Source organism: Chelonoidis abingdonii, chromosome 16 (genome assembly GCF_003597395.2).
Source record: "Chelonoidis abingdonii isolate Lonesome George chromosome 16, CheloAbing_2.0, whole genome shotgun sequence".
Lineage (NCBI taxonomy): Eukaryota > Metazoa > Chordata > Testudines > Testudinidae > Chelonoidis > Chelonoidis abingdonii.
In genome coordinates this window covers 20278282-20303542 of record NC_133784.1, presented here as the reverse complement: position 1 = coordinate 20303542, position 25261 = coordinate 20278282, and the positions used below count along the sequence as shown (strand labels likewise).

General features: G+C 53.9%; 2 protein-coding genes across 2 annotated transcripts; both read left to right on the top strand.

The window, feature by feature from the left end:
• NAA80 (N-alpha-acetyltransferase 80, NatH catalytic subunit) lies at positions 1–6174 on the top strand. Its single transcript, XM_032799310.2, has 2 exons — positions 1–34; positions 4777–6174. The coding sequence occupies exon 2, from the start codon at positions 5076–5078 to the stop codon at positions 6102–6104; it is 1029 nt and encodes a 342-aa protein (XP_032655201.1). The 5' UTR covers positions 1–34; positions 4777–5075; the 3' UTR covers positions 6105–6174.
• Positions 1328–21836, top strand: HYAL3 (hyaluronidase 3). Its single transcript, XM_032799308.2, has 4 exons — positions 1328–2257; positions 16677–17660; positions 20065–20154; positions 20639–21836. Exons 2-4 carry the CDS (start codon positions 16740–16742, stop codon positions 21071–21073), a joined length of 1446 nt encoding a protein of 481 aa, XP_032655199.1. The 5' UTR covers positions 1328–2257; positions 16677–16739; the 3' UTR covers positions 21074–21836.
• The last annotated feature ends 3425 nt before the right edge of the window (positions 21837–25261 follow it).

Genomic DNA, 25261 nt, shown 5'->3' with positions numbered 1-25261 from the left:
GGGACGCGCGACCCGCAGCGCACGGTGCCGCCATGTCAGTACCGGGGCCCTGCGAGGGGGTGGAACGGGGGGGAAACGGGGCCCTGCCCCATAGCGCCCCGCTCGGGCTGTGACCCGGCCTGGGGGATGGGAGCCCCGCTCGGGCTGTGACCCGGCCTGGCAGTGGCAGGGGAGGGGTCCCGCTCGGGCTGTGACCCGGCCTGGCAGCGGGGGAGGGGTCCCGCTCGGGCTGTGACCCGGCCTGGCAGCTGGGGACTAAACCCACAGGGTGATCGGGGCGGCTCTGTCTCCCTGCGCCGTCTAGACGCTAGGTCTGGTGACACACTGGCTCTCAGACAGCAGCAGCCCTGTCTGCGCTGGGGAGGGAAACCCCGCATATGCCCACAGCTCTCGCTAGTGCTTTGTCAAGAGCACCAGTGGGTAGGGCCTTGCCCTGCACCCCAGCCGTCCCTGGTGGTAAAGGCAGGAAGCTTGGCCAGCCCATGTCTGTGGGAGCCACAACAGGGACACGGTGGTGGGAGCACCCAAAGGGTGTGGTGCACTGGGGCCTGGTTCTCTGTTACACCCTGGATGGTTATTTATGCCAGTGCACAAAGGATGCGGAGTGCCACTTAGTCACCATGAGGGAGTTTCACCCACACTTTGCCCTGGCTTAAATGGCTCCACAGGGCAATGGGGAATCAGGTGCCCTTTGTGCCAGCGAGGCTGATGCCAAGGGGCTGTGCCTGGCAGGTGTCAGCTCCTAGGGAATAGCCCTGGCCTTTACACCATCTCTGCAGCAGCTCTGGACACAGGGCCATCCTGGGGGGAAGGGCTAGAGAAAGGGAGCAGATGGGGATGGGAGGAGGTGGGGCTGGATCTGCACCCCTGCAAACCCCATAGGGCTCATTGAGGTAGAGGCACAATGTTGGGCTGCTCTGGGGTCCTCCTACTTCCCTCTTACCCTGAGTAGGGGAGGCTGCCGCCTCTTGGGCCAGGTGCAGGGAGGGATCTGATCCCAAGAGGGAGAATTAGGACGAACCTCCAGGGCAGGGGAGCTGAATGGCAGGTACAATGCCCTGGAAGTGGAGCTGTACTTGCTGTGGAAGGGTCTCCCCACCCCTAGGGGAGCAAGGAGGAGCTCTGGTGGCTGACTCAGTCCCCCCACCTCCTCGTCCGCCTCTAATTTCTGTTTCAGTGCCAGGGAATGTTTGCAGGGGGCAGTTGGGCCCCCTTCTCACCAGGGTCACTGCGGTGATTTGTCCGCGTATCCAGGCGTGTGTCCACACTTTCCCAGGCTGCACAGACACAGCCCACCTCTGTGCTCTGAGCCATGTAAGCGCACCCCCTGTGGGTCCAGCTGGGACCCTGGCAGGGTGAGTTTCCCCTGGCTGTGCCCTGTGGGTGCCAGGTGGAACCCTGCCAGGGTGACTGTCCCTCTGACTGTGCCCTGTGGGTGCCTGCTAGGACCCTGGCCAGGTAGGTTCACTAGACAGGCAGGCCTATCTGTAGATTGGTCCTCCTTCCTCCCCACTCTGCTGCCCTGAAGCTTGGTCCCCCAGGGGCTTGTGTTATCGGCATAGCAGTTATGGGAGTGCTCCAGGTACCATAGTGAATACTCCCTGTTTTAACCTACTTTGTATGCCCCGGGCCTTTGTGCTGGGGTCTTGTTTTTATTTGAAGGTTGAAGGTGCCAGACTAAAGCCCCAGAGATGAGGTCTAGCTCAGCCAATGCCAGGGCAAGCTCTCTTCTCACTGTGCCCCCTGGATGTGCCCCTCACTGACAGCTGCGAAGGGAACTCTGTCTCTACCACCACCCCCCTTCTTGGCCTTTGTGCAGAGGCTGCCCGTAAGGGGCTGGTTTGTGCCCACACGATGGCTCCATGGGGAGATCAGGCTGAGAACCCACCAACTCGGCCACCTTTGAACTGATGTCCTGCCGTGCCCTACCTGGTTTTTAGAAGCACCCAGCGAGCAGAGCTTTTCAGGGCTGTGTGCCAGCGCTGGGGAGGGGCTGCCCCACACCAATTTCCATTCCAGGTCTGTGGGCCAAGGGCTTGTTCTGTATTTAAACAGACACGTCATTCATGGCTGGGAAGCAGAACTGGGTGTCAGTGTCTGTGGTTGGCTGGGGAACGTGCAGCTTCCTGTGAGGTGCTTGTGAAAGAGGCTGGACAGTGTCTCTAGGGCCTCAGTCAGAGCAGAGTCTCTGAGTCGATCCCCAGGCAGGGAGGAGACGCAGAGCACAGGAGCTCGACGGGCATTGATGCTGGGCAGGGTGAGTGGACACCCAGCAGAAACATGCTCCCCAGCTAACAGAGCTGACTGGGTCTCCATAGTGCTTGGGAGCCAGGAATTCCTGGAATCTCTTCTCAACCCCACTATTGGCTCTGGACATGCCTCATGCCTCAGTTTTCCCAGTGGGGGTGATGATACCTAGCCTGCAGAGGGGATTGGGAGGCTGGCTTTGCTCCTGGCAAGTCTGAGACGGGGCCTGGCATAAAGGGGGATGCTATTGGCTTTACTTTGAGGCCATTCCCCAGTGCCTGAATGGGTATTTTGATTCTCACTATGAAGTTGAAATGGAGGAATGGCAAAGGCAGGCTGGAGAATGGGGCTCATCTGCGGAGATGGCTGAGGCTGTGATAGCTCCTCCCCAGAAGAGGGCGCCCCCTCATTTGGGCCTTTTAATACGAGGCTGGACGAAGCCCTGAAGATGAGGCTGTGGCTCAGGGTGAGGGGATCTGAGCTGGGGTTGGCTGCACCAGAGTGGATTGTGCAGTTACTATGAGATACAGGACAGTCAGATCTGGGCTCTCCCAGGTCAGGAGATGTTAGCCTGTCTCAGGATTGAGCTGCAGCGGGCTGGGAGCCTGTCCGCCTGCTGAGGCTAGGCCCTTCTCTGTCTCCAAATGCTGGCGGGGAAGCACGGTTGTTGCTATCGGACTGTATTGAGAAAACTGCTTAGCTGGTGGTTCCTCTTGCAAACTGCCTGTGGCTTCCCAGAGCCCGCCGGCTCCTAGCAAGGGGAACTAGCCTGGGGGAAAGGCGCCTGCCAGTGCCAGGAAATTCAAGCGTCTTCAGAGGGGTGCCAGGGGGCGCTGCCAGGGGTGGGCTGGTCCCTGTAAGCACTGGACAGAGGATGGCAAGTGTTTGCTCTGTCTCCTCTCAGGGTTTTTTAAAGTGACTTTAGTGCTGATGAAATGTGCTGGCCTGACGAACCTGCCAACTGGTGCTCTGATAATGGGAGAGGCTGGGCTGGAGCAGCTGGGATTCCCCCATATCAGCCAGCACCCCTTGCCCTGCTCCCCAAAGTGCCCCCTGCTGAGAGAGGCTGGGGCTGGAGTAGCTAGGACCCTCCCCTTACCAGCCACTGCCCCCTACCCCACTCCCCGAAGTGCCCCTTGCTGAGAGAGGCTGGGGCTGGAGTAGCTGGGAGATCCCCACAGCCAGCGTTCCTGCCCCATCCCTGCAGCGCCCCCTGCTGGGAGAGGCTTGAGTCTTTTCAAGGCACCTCTAAATCCAGCAAGCGGATGGTTCAGAGGAAGTCATGGTGGTGACTGTGCATGTTGCAATTTCACAAGGTTTGTGACCCAGCCAGAGCGGAAGTCGGGGGGGGAGGGCACGGGGTGAGGATTTCACTGCATCCCCAGGCCTATCTGCTGGGCTGTGACCTGCTGGCTCAGTGCCAGTGGGGGGGGGGGGGCAGCGGTGATTCTGGGAGGCAGGGACGCTCTAGCTAAACTGTCCACTGGCGAGGTGCAGCCTTTACCATGCTCTGTCTCCTCTAACTTGGGTGCACAGGTGGTTTGTGTGGGTCTGATCCAGCTGCCTGACAGCAGCCCCTGAGATGAGCTGGCACACAGGAGAGATACCCCGTATGCCATGGCTTGCTGCCGTCTCCTGGAGGGCACAGGCAGCCTCCATTAAAGTAGGCACCAAGCCTCAGTGTGGGTGGGGTCCGTGGATGCATCTCCTGGGTTTAAAGCTCGGCACAAGCCACAACTGAGATGGGGCAGGGACCTCCTTGGCCTGGAACAGATGGTGCCCATCTGGAATGGACTGTGCTTGTGGCATGGCCCCTTCCCACTTTGCCCTGCCCAGCCCAGCCTGACGCAGCTCTCTCCCTCTTTGTCTTGATGGTCAGGACGAGGCCCTTTCTCAAGTGGGCAGCAAGGGCATGCATGCATGCAATGAGTTGGTGGTTCTCAGCCTTGTGTCCCGATCACAGAACCTGGCATCGCAGCTGGCACTGATCAGCCCCATTGGTCTCAGCAGCGAGGACTCGCCCAGCCCCAGAGTCCAATCTCCTGTGCAGACTGCAGAGTCCCCACTCTTTGTCTATGCAGGAGCAGGGCGCCTGGCCTGAGATGGCTTTAGGCCACCTTTGCCCTCCATGTACACTTGGACCAGCTGTCACCCACCCCTGGATGTAAGCTAGAGCATCCTTGGGGCTGCTTGGATTTACACTCTGTGTCCCTGGCCCCTAGGGGCCATCCGCCAGGTGTGACCAGCCAGAGCCCAACACTCTTTGGCCCATACCCCTTTGCTGGGGCAGGGAAGGGGACCAGTGCAGCTCAGCTGTGGCAGCTCTGTGACCCAGCCGGTATTCCTCCAGCACCTTTCTGCCCCATTTATTATCCCTTCCTCTAATAGATGTGGTATTTATAGGGCTAGTTTTGTGGGTGGATTTTCAAATGGTCATCCAGAAATGGAAAAAAATAAAAGGAATAAACTCTCCAGGTTCCTGATGGAGGGAGATGGTGACAGCTCTGCCCATTGCTTTGTTTCCATCAGCTCTTGATGCAAGACGACCCATAGCACTTACTGAATCCTTGCAAGACTGGGTGTGCGCCTGGTTGGATTTGCCTGGAGGAGTTTCTCTCTCCCCTCCCCAGGGGCCTGATGTCTCCCTGTCCCCCCGCAATCTGCCCAAGGCCGGTCGGACTGGCCTGTTGCTGTGATCGTTGGAATTCCAGCAGCAAGGTTGCATCTGGCTGTGCGCACCCACCCAGGTGTCTTGTGGCTTTGGGGAGCGGTGCTAGCTCTCTCTGACTTGCAAAGCTTTGCCTGCTTGGTCTTCCGTGGTGGGAAGAATGGGCTCAGTTTCGGAGCTGCTCACGGCAGTTCCCCTTCACCAGAGGCCGGATCTGGTGGAGGTCTGCGCCGAGCTCATCAACGAAGAATGGAAGAAAAGCAAAACCTCTCGCATGTACTCACTCCAGAAGTCCACAGACAACTTCCCCATGTGCCTGGTGCTGATTAAAACCCAAAGGGCCACAGAGGCTGCCGAGGAAGGGAAGATGGGAAAGACCCAGCTCCTTGGGCATGCCAGGTTGTCCCGCGTAGTCAGCCAGCCCGAGAGCTTGTTTGTGGAAACGGTAGTGGTTTCCAGGGCCCTGCGGGGCCAGGGGTATGGCCGGAAGCTGATGGAAGCCACTGAGTGCTATGCCAAGACCCGTGGCTTCAGGCACCTGCATCTCACCACACATGACAAGCAGCACTTCTATGCCCACCTGGGCTACACCACATCTGAGCCGGTGCAGAGCATGGGGTTCATGAGCTCCCTGGTCCCCATGGAGTTCCTGCAGATGTTCTCCAGCCCCCCTCCTCATGCTAGAGCACCTGCTTGGGGACTGGGAAAGCCCAGCCCCACCACCTCCCATCTTAACAGAACTTCAGGAGCCAACCTGTCTCCACTACCGTCCTCCACACCCCCTGTCCAGTGCACCACCATTGTGTGCCCACCACCACCTCCGCCACCATTGCCACCATCTCTGTCTCCACTGACCTCTTTAAACTCCTCACAATCTGCCATTCCTCCTCCACTCTCCTTGCCACCTTCACCTCCCCATGCTTCCCCTTTCCATTCCAAGACTGCTGCTGCTGGGCTTCCCCCACCACCCCTTTTACCTGCACCAGCTGTCCATTTAAGCTCTGCACACTTTCCGCCCCCTCCCCCTGGTCCTCCACCACGCCTCCTCCCTCTGCCAGGCCAACCAGGTTCTCCTGGCCCCATCGCCTCCAGTCCAGCAGGGAAGGAGCCCTATGATCACAGCCTTCTGGAGACACCGTACCGCGACCTCAGAGGGCTCCCCATTTTCTGGATGAAGAAGGACATTTGACTCCTGCACAGTGTGCCAATGAGCTTCTGATTAAAAGTTGGGAGTGAGGAGAACTCTCCCCCGCACCTTACCCACTGCTTGGTTGTTTTAGTTTTGATTGGGCTACTACAAACTCCAGTGGGGGGTCGGGTGGGAGTCCAAATCCCAGTCATTCCCTTTTGGGCCATCTGCCATGTTCACCTGGGTAGATCAGAGAGCCTGTATCTCTTCTGGTCCAGCCAGAAGGAGATTTCTACAGAGAGACCCTGCAAATCTATAATGTAGAGATATTCACACGAGCTGCCTCCTTGGATCATTGGGGAAGTAGCTGGAGAAATCTCTAGCAGCAGCAGGGCTGGCCTTATGATGCCCCCCCCCCCCCAAGCTGCCGGGGTAGGGAAATCAGCAAGTGGCCTTCTACTCTATTCCCATTGCCAGAGGGAAAGGCCAGATATAGGACATTGGGCTTGGAGCTGAAAGTATGGTTGCAAAGTGTAATAGCGTCCTACTCAGATTCTGAACCTTAGCATTCATAACCTGAGAAGCTACCATGAAACCTCCAAGCTTACTACCAGCTTGGATCTTATCTCGCTGCCACCAATCAGGATCAGGGCTCCTGATCGCCCCAAGTCGCCCCAAACTATCCCTGGGGGAGCCCCGAAGACCCAGAGCCCCTGGGTCTCCTCTATCTCATCCCCCAGCTTCCCCCCTTCCCTGGGTTAGCCTGAGCGATGCCGTACTATTCCCCTTGAATCCAAACCAGAGTGGGCAATTTAACTTCCCCCCTGAGGCTAGGCATCCAAACCTGGTCCAGCTAACACAAAGAGATTCTCCCCCTCCCTTCGTTCCTAGCCTTAACCAGAGAAAAAACCTCAAGCAAGTTTTAAAAGAAAACTTTATATAAAAAGAAAGAAAATACATAGACTATAACTCTGCATAAAAACTCATACAGGGCAATTGCTTATAAGAAAATAGAAATAAACAGGCTATTCAAAAAATAGCCAATTTAAACCAGTCCAGCACAGCACACATGTAAATACAAAACAAAGCATATAACAGCCTATTGCTTTGCTACCTTTGTACTCACAACTTGGTAGTAGAAGGGTAGAAAGAAGATTGGAGATAGAAAGAAAAGTTGTTCTCCCATAGCGGAAAGAAACCAAACAGACACAGACTCAAGCCAAACCCCTCCTGAGGTTCCCTCCCTTTCTTTTAAAAATCTGATTTCCTGATTGGTCCTCTGGTCAGGTGTTTGGTTCCCTTTGCAGGTAAAAGAAACATTAACCCTTAGCTATCTATTTATGACACAAAGGGACTGCCCAGGCCTGCTCCTTGTGTGTCCAAGGCCGGTCAGCTAAGAGCCCCACTAACAACTCTGTGTGGGGCTGGTCCTTGTGCACTGGTGATGAAGCTCTGGTGGGTTACACCTGTGCCAAGCCTGGCTGGTCACATGCTCAGTTCCAGCAGGCAGGGGAGGGATAGCTCAGTGGTTTGAGTATTGGCCTGCTAAACCCAGGGTTGTGAGATCAGTCTTTGAGGTGGACATTTAGGGGTCTGGGGATTGGTCCTGCTTTGAGCAGGGGGTTGGACTAGATGACCTCCTGAGGTCCCTTCCAACCCTGATATTCTACAGTTCAGCAAGGGCAGGAGAGCACCATGGCTGGCTAAGCAGGAGGGCGCTGATCTCAGAACCTGCGAGGCCTGTAGTTTGTGGATCGCTTTTTGGGGCATAGGTGCCCAGATGCATGACCTGGGGATGCAGTGTGCATGCTCAGAGGCAGAAACAGAAGTGCCCAGGGAACTCTTAACCTGGAAGTTTTAGGTGCCAAACAAGTTTGGACACCTACAGAGATTGGGGATGGGGGCAGTGGTTTTGTGAATCCCTGATTCAGGTGTCTAAAGTGGCAGTTGTGTCTGAAGTCCTATTGTGAATCTAGCCCAAAGGGCTTTACAGAGGAGGTCAGGATCATTAGCCCCCCTTTCACAGATGGGGAAACTGAGGCACAGAGCAGCCAGTGGCTTACCCGAGGTTACCCAGCCAGCCAATCTAGGAATAGAGCCCAGGCCTTCTAAGTCCCACTCCAGTGCTCAACCGACTAGGCTACACTGCAGGGATTTATGGCCAGCGTAGAGGGGAAGGTGCCTCTCTCTCAGGGGCCCCCCCACAACCTGCTCCCTGGGCTGGGATCTGCCATCACCCTGAGCTACTGCAGCTAATAACAGGGACATTCCAGCTGAGACACAGGGAGGGCCTGGGACACTGCCAGGCCATCCATCTTACAGCCAGACCCCCAGGGTGACAATCACATGCAGGTGCCCATACAGGGCAGACAAGAATATCTGCAAGGTGTGAGGTACACGGGGAGAAGACAGTGGTGGCCACTGTCTTGCTGCAAATAAATCCTTTGGGAGGCATTTATAACTACATCGGACGGACTGGAAGAAGTTCTTGGGATGTTTTATGTAGAGGGATGGTGGGTGGGTGTCAGAAGGGCATCCCAGCTGGCATCAATAAAGTGCCACCCTTCTTGTTCAAGAGAGGACAGGCTGACTGGAGGGGGCGTCCTCCGACCCATCGCTCTTCTGTCACTTCTTCCCTTGTCTCTTTGGTTGCCAGTTTCTAGTCAGACTCTCTCTCTTTGGAGGGGAAACCCAAACTGGAGAATGGGTCATTTTAAAATAAGCCCCTCCCAGGAGCCAGGTTAATTGAATTAGGGGTGGAGTTAAAGTCCTATATATACAGGTGGGAGAGCAGTAAGGATTAGTTCCAGACCCATTTACCAACAACCCCCCTATGTCACTCAAACTGTGTCATGTGACTCATGGATTTCAAGGCCCGGGTGGTCCCTTGTGATCATCTGCTGACTTCCTGCATGATGCGGGCCAGAGAACTGCCCCATGATAATTCCTAGAGCCAATCTGAATTTAAGAATTGTTTGTGATGGAGAAGGTCTAGGACTCTGGGTCAGTTGTTCTAGGGGTTAATTGCAAACGATCCTGTACTGGGCGTGTGCTAGATGGCACAATGGGACAATTGACTCATGACAGGCTCCACTAAGATGTGAATTTCCCCAGGCTAATGGCTAGGAAACCCCATTGTGAAAGTGTATCTTGCAAGGAAGGGAATAAATGCAACTTTCAGCAGACCAGGTGAGTGCCTCACCAAAAGGCCTTTGATCTGACTGTTGGTGGAATCGTGGTGGGTTCTGACCTACAAGACGGCTTCGTGATACACTGGGAACCATTTGGCAACTTGTTTCGTAACCAAAGGGAAATCTTGGTAATGTGAATTCTTGCCACAGCTCTGTCTGCTCTTAACTGTGCTGAGAGGTGGGGAGAAGCAGCTGGTTTTGTGTGTGTAGGGGGCTGGGCTTAGCAAGGGATTGCTCTATACCAGGAGTTGGCAACCTGCAGCACGCATGCCAAAGGTGGCACACGGGCTGATTTTTAGTGGCATGCTGCTGCCAGCCAGGGTCCTGACCACTGGCCCCGTTCAGCCCTCTGCCGGCCTGGATTATGGAACCCCAGACCAGCAGCGGGATGAGCCGCTTAGCCTGCTGCTGGTCTGGGGTCCCAGCCACTGGCCCCTGGCCAGCCAGGGTCCTGGCCGCTGGGCCTACTCAGCCCACTGCCAGCCTGGTTGGAAGGAACCTGGCTGGCAGCCGGCTGAGCAGGGCCAGTGGCTGGGACCCTGGCTGGCAGTGGGATGAGCCGCTCAGCCTGCTGCCAGTCTGGGGTCCCGGCCGCCAGTCCCTTCCAGCTGGGGTCCCAGCCGCCAGCCCCGCTTAGCCTGCTGCCGCCCTGGATGGACAGAACCTGGCCGGCAGCTGGCTGAGTGGGGCCAGTGGCTGGGACCCTGGCTGGCAGGGACCGGCGGATGGAACCCCAGACTGGCAGCAGGATGAGCCACTCAGCCTGCTGCCAGTCTGGGGTCCCGGCTGCCAGCCCCTTGCCAGCTGGGGTCCTGGCTGCCAGCCCTGTTCAGCCCTCTGCCGGCCTGGATTACGGAACCCCAGACCAGCAGCAGGATAAGCCACTTAGCCCACTGCCGGTCTGGGGTCCTGGCTGCCGGCCCCGCTCAGCCTGCTGCCAGCCTGGATAGACAGAACCTGGGCCGGCAGCTGGCTGAGTGGGGCTGGTGGCCGGGGTCCTGGCTGTCAGGGGCCAGTGGATGGAAAGCCAGATCGACAGTGGGATGAGCCGCTCAGACTGCTGCCAGTCTGGGGTCCCAGCCACCAGCCCCACTTAGCCTGCTTCCGGCCTGGATGGACAGAACCTGGGCCAGCAGTGGGCTGGGTAGGGCTGGCGGCTGGGACCCCAGCTGGCAAGGGGCCGGCGGACGGAGCCCGCTGCCGGTCTGGGGTTCCATCTGGTGCCGATGCTGCCGGTCTGGCACATAAAACCTTAAATGAATGAAGACTTGGCACTTCACTTCCCAAAGGTTGCCGACCTCTGCTCTATACACAGAAAAGAATTAGATCTGTTCATGGAGGCCAAGTCCATCAGTGGCTGTTAAATAAGATGGCCAGGAACACAATGTCGTGTTCCAGCTGTCTCTAAACCCACAGATGCTGGGATTGGACAACAGCGGATTGCTCACTTGTTAATTGCCCTGTTCTGTTTGTTCCCTCTGAAGCACTGGCATGGACGCTGCCAAAGACAGGATACTGGGCTAGATGGACCATTGATCTGACCCACTATAGCCGTTCTTATGAGTGTAACTGGGTTCTTGTAAACGGAGATGCGCTGAAATTATCTGAAAGTAGAATGTGGCTCTAAGTATTCACAAGGGAGATGGGCCCACACTGGCTGTAATCTGGAGCTAGGTGCTTTGGATAAAATGGAACCAGCATTGGAACCACCCGTATTTTTTTCTCAAGAAAAACCAAACCTGGCCTCCTTGGCCTACGGTTACTATACAGGAGTCACTTCCCCCACTGGTGAAATGCATCCACTTCTGGGGTGGTAACCCCTATCTCTGTTGTGAGCCGACTGGATCCACTCCTGTCCAGTAGACTGGAGTCACCAGGATCAAGGTTCCTTTGTAGGAGGCAGCACTCTCTGCAGAGACCTATGTTCTCGTGTGATGAGGGGAATCTCCCAGGAACCTCCTGTGCATTTGTCCCCTGCACCAGGGAGGGGAGCAGCTCTAATGGGGAAGCACTGTTGACATGCAAGGTGGCAATGGGGTTTGCCGTGGCTGTAGCTCTTCTGAACCCCAGTGACAACACCGGGAGAACTGGGGAAGAGAGTGGCTGAGATCAATCTCCTGCATCCCACCCTGTCCCATCATCCACAGCTGCTTCTATGTAGTCATTGTTAGTCATGTGATCATTCACACCTGCTGCCGGGATCTTCATTTGCTGTGGAGCTTGCTGGGAAAGGGCCCTCAGCTGCGGTGGGGAAAATAAGAATGAGTCCAGGTGGGACGTCAGTCACCCCGAATGCTGGCCTGTCAATACCCCAGCCCCCTGAGGAACTCTGAGTACGGAACAGCTGTCTGGGCACCCCTGCAACACTGCCCGCTGTGAGCTCCGTGAGGCCGGTTGTACTGACCTGGCAATGTTTCGGCTACCACAGCATCTCTGCTGAAGCCGTCGGGCACCGGTTATATCCCCCCATCTAAAAATATTGCTGAGCTTCTTTCTGAAGCTTCCTTAGCAAAAATGCTCCCTCCCCATCACATGCCCATGTGCTCTCTGACTAGGGGATATTAGAGAGACATTAGACAGGAGATATTAGAGGTGGATGAGATAATATCTTTTATTGGCCCAGCTTCTGTTGGTGAAAGAGAAAAACTTTGGTGCTCTTCCTCAAGGTGCCACAATTAAATCCCAGATTTGAACAATTGTTTAGCATAAGTAGTTAACACACATTTCATAGAATATCAGGGTTGGAAGGGACCTCAGAAGGTCATCTAGTCCTCAAAGCAGGACCAATCCCCAGGCAGATTTTTACCCCAGTTCCATAAATGGCCCCTCAAGGATTGAACGCACAACCCTAAGTTTAGCAGGCCAATACTCAAACCACTGAGCTATTCCTCCCCCTGAAAGAGGCTAGTCAAGCTGTGGTGGCCCATTAACACCCTTGCAGTCAGAGGGGAAAGCAGCTGAGAGGGGTTGTTAGTGGGTTATAGATTGTTGTGATAAGCCATAAATCTATTGTCTGTCTCTGTTCCATCCAGGATTTTCAGTGTCTAGCAAAGTTATGAATTTAAGCTCCCAGGCTTATCACTTGTAAGTGTTGCGCAGGTTTCCTTTGGGGCTGAGGACTGAGTGGTCAAAGAGTGGTCAAAGGACAAAGAGTGATTGCCTTGTGAGAAGTGTTCGGCCATGGGTGATAGGGTGCTTTTGTCTTTTATCATTTTCCTGTGAGGGTTCATTCCAGAGCATGGGGATTGCCTAGTTTCACCCACATAATTGCTATTGGGGCATTTAGTGCCCTGAATGGGGTACAGCACATGTGATGATTGGCATGTGTAGGACCTATGGATCTTGAAAGGTGCTAGGGTGGGGTGGGGGAGTTGATCATTGTAGCAGTGGAGATATGGCTGCAGGTTTTGCATCTGTTATTCTGGCCGGTGTGAGGTGGAGTGTCCTGCTCTGTGGGGAGCTTGCTTCTGATGATGTGCTTTATAGCCAGGGGCTGGTCATTGCAGAGTTGCTTAAGGGCACATGTAACCCATACTGGGGCGAGCATGTCTCTGTCTCCCTCTAGTGGCTGGTTCACATAAGAGGCTAAAAGTCTACTACAGCCGCCTGCTAAGAGGTATTTCTTTAGCTCAAATAGTGCTTGTGCTTCTAGTGCCATCAATCAAACCCCGCTAAGGGCTCAAGCAGAGCTAGTTACATGCACGCTGGTACTGTAGGGTTGTTGGGGGCACAGGGGCTGCACACATTGGTTTGCTATTGCAGGGTCATTTGTTAGCACTGGAATTCACACACTAGGGTGTTATTACAGAGTTTCTCAAGGGCTGGATGTTGCCTGTGAGTTTGTTATTGTAGGGTTGCTTGGAAGTGCTGGGCTACACATGTGGATTTGTTATTGTAGGGTTGCTTGGAAGTGCTGGGCTATAAACATGTAGGTTTGGTATTGTAGGGTTGCTTAGAAGTGCTGGGCTATACACATGTGGATTTGTTATTGTAGGGTTGGTTGGAAGTGCTAGACTATACACACACAGATGTATTATTGTAGGGTTGCTTAGAAGTGCTGGGCTATACACACATAGGTTTGTTATTGTAGGGTTGCCTGCAAGTGCTGGGTATTGCACTTGGGTTTGTTATTGCAGGGTCTCCTGAGCGGGCTGGGCTGCTGGTGCGAGTGCAGTGTATAGATAAGTGTTGGAGCGTTTGTGCTGGGAAAACACAGACCTAGAATAACCGGGGCTGTGAAAATAGACGGGGGAAAAGGTAGGTGACATTCAAGCAACAAGGTCAGTTGTAACTGAGCTCTGAGCAGCAGATTTGGGGGGATTAGAGCCTGTCTCCGGGGTGCCAGGAGGCAGTGTGAGCCAAGGCAGTGCATTCTGGGGGGATTAGAGTGTGGCTCTGGGCTGTCATGTGGCACCCAAGACCGATCTGGTTCCTAATCTTCTCTCTCCGAAGATACCTCTGTTGCAGCTGGGAAGTGGCAAGCTGGCATTGGCTGCCCTGGCCGCATGCAGCCAGGCCTGGTCCAACGCCTTGGATCAGGTGGGGAGAGTCAGAACTGTTCTGGACCCCTTCCCCCACCTTGCATTCACCCAGGGAGGGTGCATCTGAGCTGGCGGGGCGGGGGGCAGTGGCATGGCTTGTGCATGAGTGGGAACGTGATATTTAATGCTCCCTGCTGGTGCTGCGGCTTACAGGCAGCCTGAGCATTATGCGCCCAACTCCCAGTGGTGGCTAACTGCCCCCTGCAAACAGTGGTGCAAGAAGAAATCATTTCTTGCCGGTACTACACTCATGGAGGGACGCGGGGGGGGGGGGGCACAGACCCTCCATGTGACTCCTCCTTGCCCTGCCCCCAGCCTGGGAACCTCACGCTCTCCCCGTCCCTTCTGACACCCCTTTTTGTATATACAAACATCAACATGCTTAACTACTCACTTTCCCCCCACATATATAGTATTCAGTCTGTTTATATGGAATATGGGAGTTTGATGAGGAGCCATTTCAGCATAAGTCTGACTTATTAAAAGACAAATTTTAAGTAGAACTGTATCCTAAACTGCTTTATGGTATTGTATCCAAACATTGCATTTCAATGGGGAATCCAACTTCCTTTACAGAAACAGTTTCAGAGGGGTAGCCATGTTAGTCTGTTCCTGTAAAAACAACAAGGAGTCCTTGTGGTACCTTAGAGACTAAAAAAGATTATTTGGGCTTTTGTGGGCTACAGCCCACAATAAATTTGTTAGTCTCTAAGGTGCCACAAGGACTCCTCATTGTTTTTATAGGAACAGACTCTTGAAACTCTTACCAGTCCGCAAAAGTGGTCCATAGTCACGCAAATAGTCTCCTTGGGACTGATCAAATGATTAAGAGTTTACAGGATTAGGTTCAAAGTTTGTAAATTATTCTGGATGAAACTGACAATGCCTGAGCTGTCAGATCACAAGGAGCTTCATTCGAATAAAGGTGGGCAGATGTGTGGTAAATTGTAGCTCCGTTGCTAAGCTCAGGAACATATTTTCAGCCAAGTTCTTGGTAGATTCCTGAGGCAGCTGGTTTATGGCCGTCAGTGTCTGGCATTATAATCTTCACTTGTAGTTCTCTCACCCACAAAGCTGGAAAATGAGGCATTTGTTTTCCTTGTTTTGCTGCTCCAGTTCCAGTTAACAAAATGTGTGTTAGACTAGTTTGGCTGCAAAGAAGAATTCTGTGTACACTGGGGACAGCACCTGATTCCCATCAGGCTGCAGAACTGGGCTGACATCACAATCCGAACATCCTCTGGTCTGTGCAAGCAGAGGCATTCCTCTAATGATTTGGACTTGATGTGATGCAGTATGAATGTCATGGATAATTCAGACCAATGGGGAGAAACAGAATAAAAAACACTGTTTAAACATCTTCTCCCTCCCCACCCCATCCCCAGGACTCCTGACCAATGTAACAGCACAATATATATGCTAAAAAACTTAAACAAAGCCTTTGTTTACATTTGTTAGCATATATATTGTGCTGTTAAAGCCATTTAAAGAATGAATGTTCTCCCTAGCCCTGTTCTGCTCCTTTAAGGAGCAGAGTGCATTCCCACCTTGCCCTCCGGAGTGGGGAGCTAGCCCCAAGTCTTTCTGGTACCCCATACCCTCTAAAAATCTCCTGCTGATACAGCATACTGGAGGGTACTGCCCTACTTGCACCCCTGCCTGCAAATCTCCCCCTAGGTGGTTCCCCCAGCCTGAGCTTCTCGGTGCCCACTCACGACCATCTATATACCCTGGTATGGAGGGACACCAGCAGAGAGAACCTAGCATTGCCCTTAGCCACGTGCACTTGAGGCCTGGACCACAGATCAGAGCAATGGCAGGAGACGAGAATGTGGCTGTTTCTTTGTGGGAGGTTTTCCAAGATCGGGACCCCATCATCAGGGCCGTCCCTAGAGGGGTGCGGAAATGATGAATTTGTCACTTCTGGGACTGACCTGTCACTTCTGGGACCAGGTGTGCTGGCCAATTGTGTCAGCCCGTGGGGCCCCCAAAGCACAGGGTCTGGAGTGGTCACCCCGATTCGTTGTACCCTAGGGATGGCTCTGCCCATCATACATAATAAGAGACACTCCCTGCCCCAAAGAACTTAAGGCCCAGATCCACAAAGGTTCCCAGCTTCCATTGAGAGCTAGGAGCCTTAGATCCTCTCGTGCATCCCAGCCTGGGAGGTGTACCCAGACAGGCCAAACAGGGGCTTCTTTCCTGGGGCACTGATCTGAGCATGATGCTGCTTGCTGGTGTCAACTGGGAGTTCTGGCTCTTTCCCTGTGCAGAGCGAGTCCCTGGTCCAAGTGTGATCTGGTGGGAAGGCTGGGTCAGAGGTGAGGGTCCAGTCCAAGGGGCAGGAAACAGTGGAGACAGCATCATGGGGGCAGACAAAGCCCAGGCTGAAGGCTGGCTGGGATGCACTAATACAATCAGAGAAACACCACCTATAGGTTTCAACACCCATTACACCTGTAATTTGGAAGGGAAAACAAACAATGAGGAGGGACCGACAGCAAACTAAGCCATGGGGTTTTATGCTTCTCAGTCCTGGGCCATAATTTGCACAGCTGTCCTCTCCAGTAGCCCTTTGGCGTCCCAACAGGCTCAACCACAAGCTGACCTTGGACAGCCTCAGGATGTAGCAAGAAGAGACCAGTTCTCAGCTGGCATCAGGTCCTCCTTAGCCTGATGTGGGTGACATGGGCTGGGGCCTTTCCCTAGGATTCCAGGGTGACCTGCCACAGTCTGTTCTGGGCACAGGTTGTGTTGGTTGCTCCTATTGTCATGGGTGGAGCTCAAGGGAGAGGATGTGGGGCTGAGAGAGGAAGCCGTGGACAAGCTGTTCCCCATAGTGTTAGACCAGGCATGGCTCCCTGGTCTGACCCCGCCTCTGATTTGCTCTCTCCTTATAGGGTGTTCATTCAGGAAGGAAGTAGGAGGGGGTCTGGACCGGACATAGTTGCAGAACGTCCACCATGACTCTGGGCCTAACTGTCTGGCCCTGGGTCCTGTTCTGCCTCGGAGCCATCCTGCCCTCAAGAGGGCGCAGTTGGGAGAGTGCATCTGCAAGCCCCCTTCTGCAGCACGAGCCATTTGTGGTGGTGTGGAACATGCCCACGGCCCGGTGCCACCAGCGCTTTGGGGTTGCCCTGCCTCTCGAGGACTATGCCATCGTGGAGAATCAAGGCAATGCATTCCAGGGCCAGAACATGACCATCTTCTACAAGAACAAGTTTGGACTCTACCCCTACATCTCTTCGGAGGGCGAATACTACAATGGGGGGATCCCCCAGAAAGTCCGCCTCAAGCAGCACCTAGAGAGGGCCACGGCGGAGATCACCCAGCTCCTGGAGCCAGACTTCCACGGGCTGGCCGTGGTTGACTGGGAGGAGTGGAGGGCGCTGTGGAGACGGAACTGGGGCCCTAAGGCAGTGTACAAGGAGGCCTCTGAGCAGTGGGTCCGGGAGAGGTTCCCAGACATGCGTGCCAAGAAGCGAGTCTACTTGGCTGAGGTAGAGTTTGAGGGAGCAGCCCAAGAGCTCATGGAGAGGACGTTGGAGCTGGGGAAAGAGCTGAGACCTTGGGGTTTGTGGGGCTTCTACAGGTTCCCTGACTGTTTCAACAATAACTGGACGAAGGGGGGGAATTACACGGGGGAGTGCAATGCCATGGAGGTGCTGCGGAACAACCGGCTCATGTGGCTCTGGGAGGCCTCCACCGCCCTCTACCCGAGCATCTACCTCCCACCCAAGCTTCCGCCAGCCAAGCGCCAGAGCTACGTTCACCACCGCCTGCAAGAGGCCTTCCGCGTGGCACAGTTTGGCCTGGAGCAGCCCCTGCCGGTGATAGCATACTCCCGAGTCTCCTATCGGCACTCCGCCAGGTACCTGTCCGAGGTAAGAGTCAGGGATTGGGACACAAAGGAGAGAACCAGAGCTGGAGATCCATGTGCTTGGTATCCTGCTCACTGGTAGACTTCAGCCTTCTTGGTGGCTGGGAATAGCCCTGGATCAGCCACTGATGGCTACTAGGTGGTGAAGCTGCACGTCTAGGACAGCCAGGGGCTAGCAAGGGTGGGGCTGTTGTAATCAGGATATGCCCAGTTGACTCAGGCCTTGTCTACACTACACAGTTTTGTCAAAGAAAGTCAGCTTTTACAGACAAAACAGTGGAGGTGTACGCACTGACATGCTCCCCACCCCGCCGACGTAACTCCCCTGCTATGCTGACATCATAAAACTATTTCAATGAGAGGCTTATGTCGATGTAGTTAGGACAAGGTAGTGTCTGTGTAAACACTGCCTTCCTTATATCTGATTACTCCTGGGGGGATTCTGCGTCACTGTGCTCCCACAGAAAAATCCCCCCTTGCAGAAAATGTCAGGGAAGCAAAGGGAAGCTACACATTTGGGGGGAGGGAGGTGATCATGGGTATAGTTTTGGGGATATTATTGCCCCCCTCAAAGAGAGGCGAGGCATGGGGGGTACATGGGGTTACATGCCACTGCCCTGCCTCCCCACCCCATTTCTGCAAGTACAGAGCTGCCCAGCTGAAGGAGGCTGTATCTGGGCTCTGCTGACTGCAGCTGAATGCCACCTCCTGGGTCCTAGTGCCAGTCGTGCTCCCCTTCTGCGTGCTGGGAACCTTCCTGTTTTCTGTGCAACAATGGGTGCCCGCGGTGGGGCTGGGTAAGAGGGAGTGAGGGAAGTGATGGGGTGGGGGAAAGAGGCAGTGGGGAAGGAAATGGGGTGTGGAATAGGGCATGGGGAGGGGAATGTGGGGGTGAGGTGACAGGAATGGAGAAGAAAAGGGGATAGAGGAATTAAGGTGATGGGGGTGAGTGGGAGCCTGACATGCAGCGTCCCCTTGGCAGCAGCTGGAGCTCCCCTGTTAAGCAGGCCCATCAAACCCTCATCCTGACAAACCCTGCCTCCCTCCACATGGACCCCTCTGACAACCCCCCCAACCAGGCTTCCACCCCACTGAGCCCCAACCAGCTGCACCTGGACCCCCACCTCATCAAGCCCCACTCCCCCAGCACCTGGACCCCCTCCATTAAGCCATCCACACCCAGACCCCACTGCTGAGCCACATCTCCCCTCACCCAGACCCCCGCATTGAGCCCCAACCACCTTCACCTGGCTCCCCTGCAGAGTCCCATTGCCCCTGCACCTGGAACCCTCCAGTGAGCCACTGTGCATCCAGATCTCCCACTGAGCCGCCTGCACACAGGTCGCCCCACACAGAACCCTCTCACCCCACACCTGGATCCCCCACACACTAAGCCCCTCCCCACTTGGATCCTGATGTGCTGAGCCTGCCCATCCACACCTGGTGCACCTGGCGCAGAGGTGCAGGGCCCACGGGGCATTTCTGGGGCAGGCCCAGCCCTTGCACTGTGTCAGGGTCCGGTGCAGCTAAGTCACTGTATTGGGGGAGGTGGGGGCTTCAGGGTGATCTCCCACTTCAGTGCAGCCAGTGGCCTGTGCTCCCCACTCCCATACTGGAGCAACCTTTATTTATTGACAAATAAAATTTGCAAAATTTTAAAATTTTATGTGACTAATTTTTAATTTTTTGGTGCAGAATTTCCTGCAGTAATATCTGCTGTTGGCCATCTTGTCAGTTTCAGGGCTCTGCTGGAGCTGTTCCATTGACAAGAAAGTCGGCTCCTGGCTCCTCAGTCACACAGTCTCACTCCCTAGATCTGTGCCTCACACTGCCCCTCTTCAGTCATTGGAAGCGCTGCAGCAACAGAAGGAGGGCAGTGTGATCATCAGCCACTGCAGTAAGAGATATGGTGTAAGTCGACCTTACACAGGTCGATTTATCTTTGTAGTGTAGACACAGCCTCAGTCAGTGCAAACCCTGGCTTGTTTTGATCTCTGCTTAGGGCTCATTGCACATCAGTGACACCGACGGCTGAATGAGGGCCATTGCTCAGTGCAGGTGGGGCCAGGTGCTCATATGTTTCCCCGACAGTGCTATGGGGCTGTGCTGTACTGGGGGCACATGCAGTGTCATGGGGGATGCCAATATCACCTGCAGGGCAACATAAACATTATGTTCACGCCTCGTGGGTGCCCTCAGGACCATGCTGCAGCTGTCTGGAACTGGGGGAAAACCGATCCCATGGGCACTGCCTTTCACACACGCACAGATGATGTGTGCCAGTGCATGAGACCAGCAGAGAAAACAGCACTGTACGGTAACGTGCCCCCAGTGACTGGTGCCAGAGTTGGTGTCCAAATTTTACTTGTCTAAATGTCCCTTTCTCGTTCCCTTCTTTCCTCGGTCAGGCTGACCTGGTCCATACGATCGGGGAGAGTGCGGCGCTTGGCGCCACCGGCCTGGCACTGTGGGGGGACAACTCCTACTCCCGTTCAGCTGTAAGTACCCCACTTCGCCCGGTCAGGCCCTCAGCAGAGCCAGAGGGTAATCACCTAGATACTAAGAGCTGCAATAGTCTGTACGTTCATTTCTGGCGGCACTGCCCTTTGTCCACATGGCATGAATGGTGCCCATCCACGTGGCCCGATGCCTGCATTTACTCACCTATGTGTTAGTTGTAAATGCAAGCAGCTGTGCAGGAGGTGTCTGGGAATAGGGACTCACTCTTAGGAGTGTGAGATGAGTGTGTGGGTTAGATCCCTTCCCCGGGGGCCCTGTGTGGCTGGCACTGGCTGCTCCTCTTTCTTGGCAGGGAGGCCCACAAGCCAATGGGCCCTGAGACCTAGCTCAGTTTGGAAGTGAGGTCCCTCCAGGGCAGGGCTGGGGTGCATTGGTGGGGCAGACAGGTGGCAGCATTTGCTCCCTGGTCATGTCAGCCTCTGCAGCGGAACTGGATGTAAATGTGGCTTTCTGCCCCCCCAGGAGAGCTGCAGGAGCCTCCGCCGTTACATCACCCACACCTTGGGGCCCTACGTGGTGAACGTGACGTCAGCGGCCCAGCTGTGCAGCCGCCAGCTGTGTCACGGGCATGGACGGTGTGTGAGGCAGCACCCCGATGAGCTGGGAGCCTTCCTGCACCTCAGCCCGCAGCAGTGGGGAGCGGACCCCATGCTGACCAACTACGTGGGCATGGACGAGCCGGGCCAGAGGGCATGGGGGCAGTTCTGCTGCCGCTGCTACCACGGGTGGACAGGAGCCAGCTGTGAGAAGCCAGGGTGGACTAAGCCCATCAGGGGCCCGGACTGCATTGTGCGGGCCCATCATCCTGACATCTGCGTCGCAGTGCAGGACAGAAACACTGCGGGCTCCCAGATCTGCCCTAAGTCTGCCTACGAGGGGAAGACAGAGCTCAGGTGACCGCTTGGATCAGGGAGTGGCTCCTGGGACATCAGCAGGCTCATAGACGTGGAACCTAGGGAGAAGGGAGCCTGTGGTGGAGGTGGAAATTCCTGCACTGACACACCCTTTATTCCTGGCTAGATGGCCGGATCTGCCACAGGATGATCAACTGTTCCAGCCATAAGAATCCATCCTTCCCTCCCACAACGAAACGATCAATGAATCCATGCTGGGATAGCCCGTTTAAAGGGGAATCATAGAATATCAGGGTTGGAAGGGACTTCAGGAGATCATCTAGTTCAACCTCCTGCTCAAAGCAGGACCAATCCCCAACTAAATCATCCCAGCCAGGGCTTTGTCAAGCCTGACCATAAAAACCTCTAAGGAAGGAGATTCCACCACCTCCCTAGGTAACCCATTCCAGCGCTTCACCACCCTCAAGTGAAAAAGTTTTTCCTAATATCCAACCTAAACCTCCCCCACTGCAACTTGGGACTATTATTCCTTGTTCTATCATCTGGTACCACTGAAAACAATCTAGATCCATCCTCTTTGGAACCCTCTTTCAGGTAGTTGAAAGCAGCTATCAAATCCCCCCTCATTCTTCTCTTCTGCCGATTAAACAATCCCAGTTCCCTCAGCTTCTCCCCATAAGTCATGTGCTCCGGCCCCCTAATCATTTGTGTTGCCCTCCGCTGGACTCTCTCCAATTTTTACACATCTTTCTTGTAGTATGAGGCCCAAAACTGGACACAGTACTCCAGATGAGGCCTCACCAATGTCTAATAGAGGGGAATGATTAGACATGGAGCCATTGATCACTACCTGTTGAGCCCGACGATCTAGCCAGCTTTCTATCCACCTTATAGTCCATTCATCCAGCCCATACTTCTTTAACTTGCTGGCAAGAATACTGTGGGAGACCATATCAAAAAGCTTTGCTAAAGTCAAGGAATAACACATCCACTGCTTTCCCCTCATCCACAGACCCAGTTATCTCCTCATAGAAGGCAATTAGGTTAGTCAGGCATGACTTGCCCTTGGTGAATCCATGCTGACTGTTCCTGATCACTTTCCTCTCCTCTAAGTGCTTCAGAATTGATTCCTTGAGGACCTGCTCCATGATTTTTCCAGGGACTGAGGTGAGGCTGACTGGCCTGTAGTTCCCCGGATCCTCCTTCTTCCCTTTTTAAAGATGGGCACTACATTAGCCTTTTTCCAGTCATCCGGGACCTCCCCCAATCGCCATGAGTTTTCAAAGATAATGGCCAATGGCTCTGCAATCACATCCGCCAACTCCTTTAGCACCCTCGGATGCAGCACATCCAGCCCATGGACTTGTGCTCGTCCAGCTTTTCTAAATAGTCCTGAACCACTTCTTTCTCCACAGAGGGCTGGTCACCTCCTCCCCATACTGTGCTGCCCAGTGCAGCATCTGGGAGCTGACCTTGTTTGTGAAGACAGAGGCAAAAAAAAGCATTGAGTCCATTAGCTTTTTCCACATTCTCTGTCACTAGGTTGCCTCCTTCATGCAGTAAGGTGCCCACGCTTTCCTTGACTTTCTTCTTGTTGCTGATATACCTGAAGAAACCCTTCTTATTACCCTTAACATATCTTGCTAGCTGCAACTCCAAGTGTGATTTGGCCTGCCTGATTTCACTCCTGCATGCCTGAGCAATATTTTTATACTCCTCCCTGGACATTTGTCAAATCTCCCACTTCTTGTAAGCTTCTATTTTGTTTTTAAGATCAGCAAGGATTTCACTGTTAAGCCAAGCTGGTCTCTTGCCATATTTACTATTCTTTCTACACATCGGGATGGTTTGTTCCTGCAACCTCAATAAGGATTCTTTAATCTTTAATCCATCCGGGAGGAGATGCCCAGTCCCAGGCGAGTTCATCCAGGGGACATCTAGCCTCGTGGAACACACCCAATGTGAGCCGCATCAACAGAGACAGAGCCAGGGCACCTTCTGTCCCCAAAGCACATGCCCCAACCCCATGAGCTAAAGGAGTAGCTCCTCCGTAAGTTGCTTCTTGTAGGAGGTTCTAGTTCTTATCTCCTTTGAGGGCCAGGGCTAGTAACACTCAATTGCCGTTAGATCAGCAAGGAGCAGTCTCGTGCATTAAGTCGCAGGCAGTGGGAGAGTTTGGTAGGGAGGATGGTGCAGTTCAAAGGCCCCAAATCCTCAGGTGGCAGCATGACTCCCCAACCCCGGCCTCTTCCCTGCCCCCAGTGCCCCTACACCACCCCTCTCCGCCCCCAACGGCTGCATTTCTGGAACAGGGCCAGCTGCGCATGTTCTTGCTGCCATCTGAAGAGGGGCCCTGGCACTGCAAAGGGCTGGGAGTGGGCTGTGATGGGCACCTCTGAGGGCCTCGGTCATCAGATGCTCTAGTGAGGGGAACAAGCCAAGAGCCATGGGCTCCTATGCACCTTTCCTTGGCAGCCAGTCAGACCTTGCTGACTGCCCCTGGCTTTTGATTCCCGAGCCCTGGGGGATGACTGAGCTGTGTGGCATGGTCCCATCTCTATGTTCTACATCCCTGGAAGCTCCACTGTGGTCTCTCCTCCCTATGGCTTCAGCCCGGACGTGATCACATCCCCAGCCCCACTCCTACAGCTTCAGTTAATGGCTGACTAAAACCAGTTCATTAAGATGACTTCAGATGAGGGAAAGGATTTCAGCCAATCACAGTCCAGCAGTATTTATTAGGATCCTGTCCCCAAATTAAAGTGAAAAACTTGTGCATCCAATCACACTATGCCTTTTCCAGTCTGGCCACTCCCTCAAATGGTTGTTCACTCTTTAGCCCTGCCCCCAAGGATGAAATGAACCAGAATGATGAGTGTTACCTGAGTCCATGTAAATGCAATATAACTTAACTAAAGCCTTAACTGTGTAAAGCTGGTGTCTTTCTCTGCTGCCTCGACAAGCCCAGACAGGGAGCTTTGCTTAGAGGCTCTGTGACACTTCCCGGGGGTACCCAGGGTTGTGAGGCCTCTTGCTACCACTTGCCCTTAGTGTGAGGAAACCTTGTCTGTGCCCACCAGGGTTCAACTCCCTGGCTCCGCCAGCCATGCTGGCTCTGCTGTTCCTCGGTAGGTTAGTGATAGGTTCTAGAGTGCCAAACCGCTGGCCCACTGGCCACTCGTGGGATTCACGTTACAGCCCAACTCCTCTTTGCACACAGCTCTGCTTCACATACGCAGCACTTAGACATGTTTGTAGTGAACAAGCTAAAGTGTATTTACCAACAAGCAGCAAATCAAGTGCTGGCAAATAGCAAGCTTGGGACCATGGCATTACATGTAAAATAAAAGCCTTTTGGAGCCACGATTGAATTAACAAAATATTGGTGTTGATAAATTGCATAGGCCATTGCTTGACCACAGTTTGGTTCATTATGAAAGAGTCAGGAGATCAAATACCCAGTATCAGTGGGTTTATTGCTAAAAGCCAAGAAGAATATAGAAAAGGACAAAGGTTCAGTACAGTTCCAGGAAGCTGGCTCGTGTAACCTTGTTGTGTTCAGCTTACACAGCCACTGTGCTCCCAAAGTTACAGCCATCAGTTTGTATCCTGCCTGGTTACAAGTACAGGGTACATTGGAAACTACATGTAACCACTCATGGCCCCATGGTGTCCCCCTTATCGCGTTGTTCTGAACACACGCATGCCAAGTACTGTACCGTGGGGCATGAAGCCATCTCCTAGCTTTGTACTGGTTAGAACCATTGCATGTCTTGTCCTCCTCTTTTGGGACAGGCCATGTTCACCTGTGAGAGTAACTTGCTTTCTGTTGCTATGGTAAAACACTCCTCTGACCTGAGCTCAACAGTGTCTCTATTTGCTTAAGCCAACAACAGATGTCTGCAATGTGCTGTGGGCTAGTTAGCATAGAGAACGGTATTAGAGCAAAGATATAGGCCAATTTAGGTTCTAAAACTGGCTGTGCCTAATGCTATTTGTGCTTTGTGCAAACTAATGCATGGTGCCGCTAATATGCTATGATTAATATATATAGATATGTGCTACTGGCATATATTGGCCAACACTGTCCTGTATAATGACAGCAAAGAGTCCTGTTGCACCTTAAAGACTAACAGATGTATTGGAGCATGAGCTTTCGTGGGTGACTACCCACTTCGTCAGACACATGTAGTGGCGTAATTGAGCCAGACTAACACGGCTACCCCTCTGA

Bases quoted from the DNA above. Each gene is read 5' to 3' on its own strand.
- NAA80 (XM_032799310.2), top strand. From the start codon at position 5,076: ATGGGCTCAGTTTCGGAGCTGCTCACGGCAGTTCCCCTTCACCAGAGG.
- HYAL3 (XM_032799308.2), top strand. From the start codon at position 16,740: ATGACTCTGGGCCTAACTGTCTGGCCCTGGGTCCTGTTCTGCCTCGGA. The intron at 17,661-20,064 runs GTAAGAGTCAGG...TTCCTCGGTCAG, and splicing joins CCGCCAGGTACCTGTCCGAG to GCTGACCTGGTCCATACGAT. The intron at 20,155-20,638 runs GTAAGTACCCCA...CTGCCCCCCCAG, and splicing joins ACTCCTACTCCCGTTCAGCT to GAGAGCTGCAGGAGCCTCCG.